Below are 10,428 nucleotides of genomic sequence, written 5' to 3'. Positions count from 1 at the left end.
CGCATGTCAGGGGGACCAGTGCACTACAAATGCTGGCTCCTCCCATGACCAAATGCCTTGGATTTGGCTGGGTTTGAGATGGCTGGCCTCGGTTTTCATTATTGGCGAAAACCGATGCGGGCCATCTCAAACCCGGCCATCTCTGACATTTGGCCGGCCCCAACCGTATTATCGGAACAAAAGATGGCTGGCCATCTTTTTCGATAATATGGTTCAGGACTGCCAGATGGCCGGCGCCGTTCGATTATGCCCCTCCATATCATTCAAGAGAGACAGATTGAAGACAAGGATAAGACAGTTGCATCTGACAAAGTAGACGCTGATCCTCAAAAGTTTAATCCTCAATAAATTGGTTGGTGCAAAAAGTGCTGCTGTCAATTTTGTGATAACTCAGCTATCCATTTCTACATTTGCATAGATCTTTGAAGGTCTTGTTCGTCAACCAGCATTAACCACACATGAAGGTCAATTCTACAATCTGGCTGCTCACAGTTATATACCCCTTACACATATAAATATCTAGAATGTTAGTACTTATGGACACAACTCTATACTTAGCTATGAAAGTGTCTCTATTTTAAAATCAGGTTCCTGCAAAAGTGATCAAAAAGGTGCCTTGGTCACATCTAGATGACAGCAAGGATGGGTATGAACTCTAGTATGATTTATGCATTTGCATGGGTATTCCGCTTACCCTCTGCCCATACTTGTCCTCTCAGTAAACGGTATACACTTTACTTTGGTTGTTATTTTATGAGGTCATTTACATTCATAAATGCCCACCCAGGTGTGTACATTATTAAAATACCAGAATTCATGCATTGCTACCTTATATTATTATTAACATTTGTATAGCGCTACCAGACGCACACAGTGCTGAACACCTGAGATAGAGAGACAGTCCCTGCTCAATAGAGCTTACAATCTAAAAATAGTACAGACAAGACAATTAAGGGCGAGGGAAGTACTGGGTGAGAAGGAACAAGGGGAGGGTAATTGAGTAGTGGTTAGGAGCCAAAACATTCCATTTAGAATCTCCAATAGTAGCAACATTCCATGTTCCACTGCACTAACCTCTAGGCTACTCCTCCACTAGCAGCATTCCATTTAGAAGCCTGCCCTTGCAGATCAGCAATGCGGCCGCGCAGGCTTCTGTTTCTGTGAGTCTGACGTCCTGCACGTACGTGCAGGACGTCAGACTCACAGAAACAGAAGCCTGCGCGGTCGCGTTGCTCATCTGCAAGGGCAGGCTTCTACATGGAATGTTATTATTATTAACATTTGTATAGCGCTACCAGACGCACGCAGCGCTGAACACCAGACACAGAGAGACAGTCCCTGCTCCATAGAGCTTACAATCTAAAAATACAGACAGACAAGACAATTAAGGGCGAGGGAAGTACTGGGTGAGAAGGAACAAGGGGAGGCAATTGAGTAGTAAAAAATTATAAAATTACTCCCTATAACTTTATACTAAGGCTAAAAGACACTCTCCTCTCACTGTCCCCTATACATGAGTTGTATCACATAATTTTATATCAATGATGTCATCCAAATATAAATTATACAATATAACTTTATATTAAGGATAGAATACCAACTACCCTCATTACCCCAGTACGTGTGTTACATTGAGTTACACTGTATAACTTTCTATTAAGGACAAAACACTCCTCCCTTTACTGTCCCCCCATATACAAGATATACTAAATATCTTTATATTAAGTATAAAACACCTCTCCCCTCACTGTCCCATATTTGTTGCATTTGTATCCCACATTTTCCCACCTATTTGCAGGCTCAATGTGGCTTACAATTCCGGTCATGGCTTTCGCCATAACAGAGAAAAAAAAGATACAATTGGTATTACATGGAGAACTTGGATGACATAATAAGATTGAACAATCAGGTAAAAAAGAGGAAACATTTAGAATATCAAGTTACACTATGGAGCTCATTTTCGAAAGAGAAAAATGTCTAAAAAGGGACATAAAGCAGCATTGGGATGTTTTTCTCATAAAAACTTCCACGTCAATATTTTCAAAACCAATTTTTAGATGTTTTTCTATGAAGTCCATTAGAAGTGCATGCAAAACACAGGGGGGGGGGGGGTGTCAGAGGTGTGATAAGGGTGGGGTTTGGACGTTCCCAAGACTTGGACGTTCTACAGCCCATAATGGAACAAAACCAAACCATCCAGGACTAAAACTAAGATGTTTTGAGCTAGACCTGTTTTTATAATGAATAAACCCACAAAAGGGGGCCCTAAATGACCAGATGACCACTAGAGGGAATCAGGGGTGACCTCCCAATGCCCCTCCAGAAAAATGTGACTAAAAGCATGACTTTCCAGCCTCTATGACAGCCTCAGATGATAGAGCCAGGTCTATTAGAACAGCATGCAGGTCCCTGGAGTAGTGTAGTGGTCAGTGCAATGCACCATGAAGTGGGGGACTCAGGTCCCTATCACCCTCTACCTGTCACATTTGTGGTGGAAACTGTGAGCCCTCCAGAACTTACCAGGAACCCACTGTACCCACATATAGGTGTCCCCTTCACCCATAAGGGCTACTGTAGTGGTGCACAGTTGGGGGTAGTGGGTTTCGGGGAGTTCAGCAGACAAAATAAAGGAGCAACGGTGAGATGTGTATCTGGGAGGATGTTTTTGAAGGATGCCTCATTTATCTCCTGGGATGTCTGGGGGACCAGTCTACTGAAAATGCTGGAGCTCCTACATTCCAATGGCTTGATTTTGGTCGTTTTGCACTTGGACATTTTTTGTTTTTGAAAATTGGCCAAAAAACAAAACATCCAAATCACAAAACCTTGTTCAAAACAGTATTTTTTTTTTTTAATAGATGTTTTTCTTTTTTGAAAATGGCCGCCTCTTCTATTCAGATTTTGGGCGTTGTTTGCAAAATGCCCAAAGTTGGACTTAGAAGTCATATGGAAAATGCCCCTCCACATAACTTTATATTAAGGATAAAACACCCCTCTCCTCACTGTCCCCCACACATAAGTTATACTGTATAACATTATGTTAAGGAAAAATAATCTCCCTCCCCTTCAGTGTCCCCCCCCCCCCCCCATATATGAGTTACACTGTATAACTTTATATTACAGACAAATGCCGATAGATCTGGGAAATATATCTCTTGCTTATTTTGTTCTGGATATTTTGAGTGATCTCTAATGACTGGTTTGGGAACCAGCTCTCTATAGTGAGAATATGGGTTTGACTGAAATCAATGATTCTTTTGTCTTGACACAGGTGGTTAAGGGCACTGGCCAGTTACAATATTTTATGTAAACATAGGCAACTGGTGACTTACTTGTTTCAGGAATCTGAAACAGAGGAACAAGGAAGGATAGGTAGCCTTGGGTTGCACAGATTTTCTCTCTTCCTTCTTCCCCCCCCCCCAACCCCAAGAACTCTCAAGACACAATTTCCTTTCTCCTTTCTGTTCTACCACCTTCACTTACTCTCTTTTTACTGCCCCCCTGCACACAACACTCTCCTGCCCTATCCTCCCTGTGCCTCTGTTGGCACTGTAAGAGTTGAAGAAAGTCCCCCCCCCCCTCCACCTTTATATGCTGAGTGGCTCATTCTGTTGGCCAAGATCAATCAGATGGGAAAGTCCATGAATCAGTAAGCATTCAGTTTACTCTGGCTGCCTCTTTATCACCATTAATAATTAATGGTCCGCTTCCCTCCAAATCCCACCCTTCTTTGATAATGATGCACTAAAGTTACAGTCTCATCACAAAAGAGGGTTTCCTGATAAAAAAAACTTTCACAAATAGCTGACTGAATGCAAACATGTACGCCAATGCACTATTATCAAGCTACTAAGATGTAAAAGTATACAAGATCGATCATTAATGGAACATATGATGAAAGCAGGGATATAAAAAGTCATTGTGCTCCCAATTTTCTAACAAAGGAGGTCTTACTTAGCCACAAGGCCATTAGGGATTTGACAATCCCCAGGGTATGGTCTCAAACATTCAGAAATGGGGAGTTGATGGGTCTACTAGATAAATAAGACCCTCACATCATTGGCCTTCAGACAATCAAACAGGAGCGTTCAGGTGGGTCACTAGCCCACCAAGGGATTCGGGCGTCCTTTCATGGGGCAAGTTGATCCTTTAACCATGTTCTGCTACCACTTAAATGACCCCACTTACGCCACAGGTGCAAACATATATCTTAGCTAAATTTCACAAAGGTCAGCCACTAACATGCATGTTTAGTACATCAGAACCAAAGAAAGTGTAGATGGATAGTTTACGATTATTTCTGAAATTCCACACACGTGTGAGACCTTCAACTAGTCATTTCTTGCAGTATTTGAGTCTCTCGTGAGTCCTGGTCCTGCTATTATTCCTTTAGGTATGATTTTAAGCAAGAAAACTTGAACGGGGTGTTAAGATGAAAACTTAAAAAGAAATCCATTAAGAGATGCAGAAGTAAACGGGTAAACCAATTGATAGCTGTGGCTGAGCAAAGAGAGAGGACATTGTGGTTTGGTGTCTGGATATAACGGTGAAGCTTCAAAATCTTTCTTGTATTCTAGTGGCAATGATAGCTTAAAATTTGAACAAAACTAGGAGAGCCACAGTAATAGTAATTCTGATAGACATGGAGTTGACATCAAGAGGGGATTCTGATCCTGGCACACTTCTGCATGTGAAGCTCCAGAGATCTGGTCTCAGTGGTCTAATTCCTTCTCTTAGATCACTGGAGTCATTTCTTGTACCCAGTAAAGATAAAGCAGAGGTAAGTAACCCTATCTTACCTTTACCAGGCACCTTGACAGAGCTTCATGTGGTGGGAGGGAGGAAGGGTGTTCTGGATTTGATCTACTGCCTTTCTATGGTACAGCCAAAGAAATTTACATGTATCGTATACAGGTACTTTTTTTTTTAACCCTAGTGGGCTCACACTCATCTGGAGCAATGGAGGGTTAAGTGACTTGACCAGGTTCACAAGGAGCTATAGTGGAAATCACACCCATCCCCTGGTCCTCAGCCCACTGCATTAACCATTATTCAACTCTTCCACTGCAGAAAAAAGACAACTTTCTCCCAGTAATGCAGGAGGCAGAAGGGGAGAAGTAAAGTATTGAGGTGAGTTGGCAGAATGCTATTTATTGATTACATTCAATTTACAAGTTGACTTTGGACCTAAGTAAAAAAAAAAAGCACAGTAAGCATAGATACTCTGGGAGAACAACGTATTTTCTCTCCAGTTTCTTTAACCTTTATGTCTCTAATTAATCTCTTCACTCAGAAAAATAAAGGTCTTTTGGTTGTTCTTAGTCTTAGGGTTGGAGCACTTATTCTCTGGAATGCTCTTCCTTTGGACATTCAATCGGAACTTTGCTTTGTAAAATTTAAAACGTCCCTTAAAACGTATTTCATGCAGGCTTCTTCGTTCGTTGACCTCTAGTTTTCTGACCATTCAGTCACTGGATTTGGTCCACCTATGCATCAGTTTCTCTTTCTCTCCATCTTTGTTTTCTGCTTTCACCTGCTCTTCCCTGCTTCCATCATTCCCAGTATCCTGTTTCCAACAGTGGTTAATCCAGGTCACAAGTACCTGGCAAGATCCCAAAAGAATAAAACAGATTTTATACTGTTTTATCCTAGAAATAAGCAGTGGATTTTCCCCAAGTCCCTCTTAATAATGGCTTTTGGACTTTTCTTTTAAGAAATTATCCAAACCTATTTTTTAAACCCTGATAAACTAACTGCTTTTACTGGCAACAAATTCTAGAGTTTAATTACACTTTATGTGAAGAAATATTCTCTCCAGTTTGCTTTTAATTTACTACTTATTACCTTCATTGTGTGCTCCCTAGTCCTAGTATTTTTGGAAAGAATAAACAAGCGATTCACATCTACCTGTTCCACTCCACTCATTATTTTATAGACCTCTGTCATATCTCCCCTCATTCTTCTCTTCTCCAAGCTGAAGAGCCCTAGCCTTTTTAGCCTTTCCTCATAGGGAAATCGTCCCACCCTCTTTATAATTTTTTTTAATTCTGCTATATCTTAGGATTTCTTTGACGTTATGTATCTTCACTTTTCTTGTTCTTCTTAATACGACTGTAAGTCACTCAGGGGCTTATTTTCAAAAGAGAAAAACGTCCAAAAAGTGGCATAAATCTGCATGTGATCCTCAGAAGCTTAGCTGAGATTGGGTGGCAGAGCTGGTGGGGGGAGGCGGGGCTAGTGCTGGGCAGACTTCTACGGTCTGTGCCGGGGCTGGTGGGTGGGAGGCGGGGATAATGCTGGGCAGACTTCTACGGTCTGTGCCCTGAAAATGGCAGATACAAATCAAGGTAAGGTACACACAAAAAGTAGCACATATGAGTTTTATCTTGTTGGGCAGACTGGATGGACCGTGCAGGTCTTTTTCTGCCGTCATCTGCTGTGTTACTGTGTTAAACTCTTATGGGCCCTTTTACTAAGGTGCGGGAGGGCTAACGTGCAGGTTGCACACGACAAATCAGCACTACCGCCGGGCTAGCATGTGGCCTGTTGGTAATTCTGAGTTTAGCGTGCACCGAATCCCATGGTAGAAAATAATTTTCTACCACGGGGGGCATTTCTGGTGGTAATCGGCAGTTGGCGTGTGCTACATGGTTACTGCTCGGGTAGCATATGAGTCCTTACCACGCGATCCAATGTTGGTGGTAAGGGTTCAGGCCATAAATAGGTGCATCCTGGTTTTAATTTGAGCACACGCCCATTTCCCGACCCATTAAAAAATTGCCTTTTCCCCAGCCGCGGTAGAGAAATGGCCCAGCGTGCACCCGAAAGACGCGCTTGCACTACTGCAGGCCACTTTTTACCGTTGCTTAGTAAAAAAGACCCCTCACCGAACAACCCTAAGGCACTCTGCTAATACTTTCCCATGAAAGTGCTACTATTACTCATGCAAGGGGCACGTAAATTGATGAGCCTACTTCTAGAATTGATCTTTAAATGATTAATCAATCATTTTCTCCTTTCAGATGATAAAATGACAAGAGTTAACCAATCGCACATCACAGAATTCATTCTCTTAGGTTTCTCCACTACGCCTGAGCTTCAGCCCCTCCTCTTTGCCTTCTTCTTGATAATATACCTTGCGACCTTGATGGGGAATGCAGTGATCATCGTTACCGTGACCATGGATGCTCTCCTCCACACACCCATGTATTTCTTCCTCCGGAACCTTTCGTTGTTGGAGATCTGTTACACCTCCATCACTCTCCCAAAGATGCTATCCAACTTTCTGATCCAAGACAGGAGTATCTCGTTTGTTGGCTGCGCTACACAGTTGTATTTCTTTTGCTCCCTGGGCACCTCAGAGTGCTTCTTCCTGGCAGTGATGGCATATGATCGATACATAGCCATATGTGACCCATTGCGCTACCCCCTCATCATAAGTAGAAGACGCTGTACCCTGCTGGCAGCTGGGTCCTGGGCAGCTGGGCTTCTGCTGTCATTAGGTCAGATTTCATTTGTATTCTCTTTGCCCTACTGTGGACCTAATATCATTGATCATTTCTTCTGTGACATTCTACCTGTTTTGAAATTGGCTTGTGCTGACATTTTGATGAATGAAGTTGCAATACTGTTGTATAGTTTCCTGGTGATACCAGTCCCTTTTATATTGATCCTCATTTCCTATGCTCGTATCATCACCAGCATTTTAAAGATACATTCAGTGGAGGGGAGGTGGAAGGCCTTCTCCACATGTAGCTCTCACCTTACCTCAGTTTCTTTGTTCTATGGCACAGCCACCATCACCTACCTGAGGACCAAGTCCAATCATTCACAAGAGAGCGACAAAGCCCTGGCCCTTCTTTACAGTGTCCTGACTCCCATGCTAAACCCCATCATCTACACGTTGAGGAATAAGGAGTTCAAGAGATCCTTGAAGAAACTCATGGAGAGGAAAAAAGGGTCTTGATACAATCTGAAATGACATGTCTAAGAATGGTTGCGTCACAAAGTGGCATTTTCTATCTACTGTTACTCATGTCTTAGGGCAATCCTTTTCTAGTTAGCTCCAGACCTTGCTAAGATTAAGCCTGTAGAAATCAGGAAGATTTTTCTCATACAGACTCTTTTCTTCAAAGTTTGGTAAATAAATGTTCTTCTTTCTCAAAGGACACGGTAGCCATTTTGGGAAAACATGTTCCAAGTTAACAACTGACTACATACCAAGAGATGGTTACAGGCAAGATTAAAAACAGTTTATTATTACATCACCATGTGGACATTATGGAGAACTCACTAAGTCTAGGCTATTTTCTCTTTTAGAATTCTTTAAGCAATAATTCTTGGAAATCTTTAATTTTTCTGATTTTGATTCCAATGTGGGATACAAATGCAATAAATAAATAAATAAAAATCTTCACCTGCAGTGAACAGCAACTGATACATACTGCTCGCACCGGCTCCACAGCCTTCTCTTTGATGTATTCCTGCCTATGCGGAAACAGGAAGTTGCATCAGAGGGAAGGCTTAAAAGGAATGTGGGGGAGGGGAGATGTTTGAGAGACCATATGGCATGCAGATGAGAGAGGGAGAAACCAAATCACTTGTGGGACCGGGTAGAGTTCTGCCCACCCATCTTGAGCCCAGGCCCACCCAAAATTGGGTGTCTGGCTACGCCCCTGGCTTAATAACTTCATGGAATGTCCTTTAGTCTTTGTAATTTTTGAAAGCATGTACAACCACTTCATATTTACCCATTTCATTCCTTGCATGACCTTACAGACCTTGATCATTCCTCAAGACCCTTCACTGGCTCCCTATCCGTTTTCGCATCCTTTTCAAACTTCTTCTACTAACCTATAAATGTACTCACTCTGCTGCTCCCCAGTATCTCTCCACACTCGTCCTTCCCTACACCCCTTCCCGTGCACTCCGCTCCATGGATAAATCCTTCTTATCTGTTCCCTTCTCCACTACTGCCAACTCCAGACTTCGCGCCTTCTGTCTCGCTGCACCCTACGCCTGGAATAAACTTCCTGAGCCCCTACGTCTTGCCCCATCCTTGGCCACCTTTAAACCTAGACTGAAAGCCCACCTCTTTAACGTTGCTTTTGACTCGTAACCACTTGTAACCACTCACCTCCACCTACCCTCCTCTCTTCCTTCCCGTTCACATTAATTGATTTGATTTGCTTACTTTATTTTTTGTCTATTAGATTGTAAGATCTTTGAACAGGGACTGTCTTTCTTCTATGTTTGTGCAGCGCTGCGTACGCCTTGTAGCGCTATAGAAATGCTAAATAGTAGTAGTAGTAGTAGTAATCATAAGCTCTACTTGGTCATCTCTTGTTCAAGCTGTAGAGCTCCAACCTCTTCAGCCTTTCCTCATTACCATATCAGCAACCATTTTGCCTTTTGAAATGCACAAACTACATCTGGTCTGCACTTCCAAGATGACATTTTTAAACAATGTAAACGCTTTATTTAAATATAAATTTTTCTTTTCAAGTTAACAGATTTTCAATGCCTCAGGGTTTTTTTTTTTTGCCTATGATGAAGAGAGGACCATTGTGTCAGATCTATTTCATAGTCTCTAAGCTCTTTGAGGCTTTTCCCCTGATTGTCATTTCGTATCTTGTGGATTTTTGTTTCCCTTTTCTGAATTTTGATCTTTATCCACACCACACATTATTTTTTAGTGGATTTTTAAACAATGTCCATGACTTATGTAGACTCCTAACCTTTACAGCTGTTTGTTTTAGTATTTTTATAAATGATTTTTCTCATGTTGTCCGTCTTGGGCTTACTGCCACTTAGTAAAAGAGATCTCTTTCCTATATAATTTTCTTATCCAAGCAAGCCAAAAGAAATAGTCAACTCCAGGCTCTGCCCTTTCTGCCTCGTCTCACCCTATGCTTGGAATCAACTTCCTGAGCCCTTACGCCAAGCCCCCTCCCTACCCATCTTCAAATCCTTGCTCAAAGCCCACCTCTTCAATGTCGCCTTCGGCACCTAACCTTTATACCTCTATTCAGGAAATCTAGAGTGCCCCAACTTGACATTTCGTCCTTTAGATTGTAAGCTCCTTGAGCAGGGACTGTCCTTCTATGTTAAACTGTACAGCGCTGCGTAACCCTAGTAGCGCTTTAGAAATGTTAAGTAGTAGTAGTAGTAGTAGTAGTTAAGATAGTTGTTTTTGCTGATAGCATGGGCGTATCTGCGTGGGGCCTCAGGGGCCTGGGCCCCCGCAGATTTTGCCCTGGACCCCCCTACCGCCGTCAACCGTTCCCCGCTGCCGTTGCTTACTTTTGCTGGCAGAGGACCCCAACCCCCGCCAGACGAGGTCCGCTTCCACCTGCCGCTGCCTTAAAAACTATTTCTTCAGCTGGCGGGGGACCCCAAACCCCCGCCAGCCGCCCTGAGGTGTTTAAA

At 42.6% G+C, this 10,428-nt stretch overlaps 1 protein-coding gene across 1 annotated transcript; it reads left to right on the top strand.

Moving 5' to 3' along the window:
• The first annotated feature begins 7,021 nt into the window (after positions 1-7,021).
• On the top strand, positions 7,022-7,966 carry LOC115457182 (olfactory receptor 10A7-like). Its single transcript, XM_030186606.1, has one exon. It carries the CDS (start codon positions 7,031-7,033, stop codon positions 7,964-7,966), a length of 936 nt encoding a protein of 311 aa, XP_030042466.1. The 5' UTR covers positions 7,022-7,030.
• The last annotated feature ends 2,462 nt before the right edge of the window (positions 7,967-10,428 follow it).

The sequence above is a fragment of the Microcaecilia unicolor genome, chromosome 14, assembly GCF_901765095.1.
Source record: "Microcaecilia unicolor chromosome 14, aMicUni1.1, whole genome shotgun sequence".
Lineage (NCBI taxonomy): Eukaryota > Metazoa > Chordata > Amphibia > Gymnophiona > Siphonopidae > Microcaecilia > Microcaecilia unicolor.
Note: the sequence above shows the minus strand (reverse complement) of the source record. Positions and strands in the feature narration are given on the sequence as shown.

Coding starts and splice junctions, on each gene's coding strand:
- LOC115457182 (XM_030186606.1), top strand. CDS start 7,031: ATGACAAGAGTTAACCAATCGCACATCACAGAATTCATTCTCTTAGGT.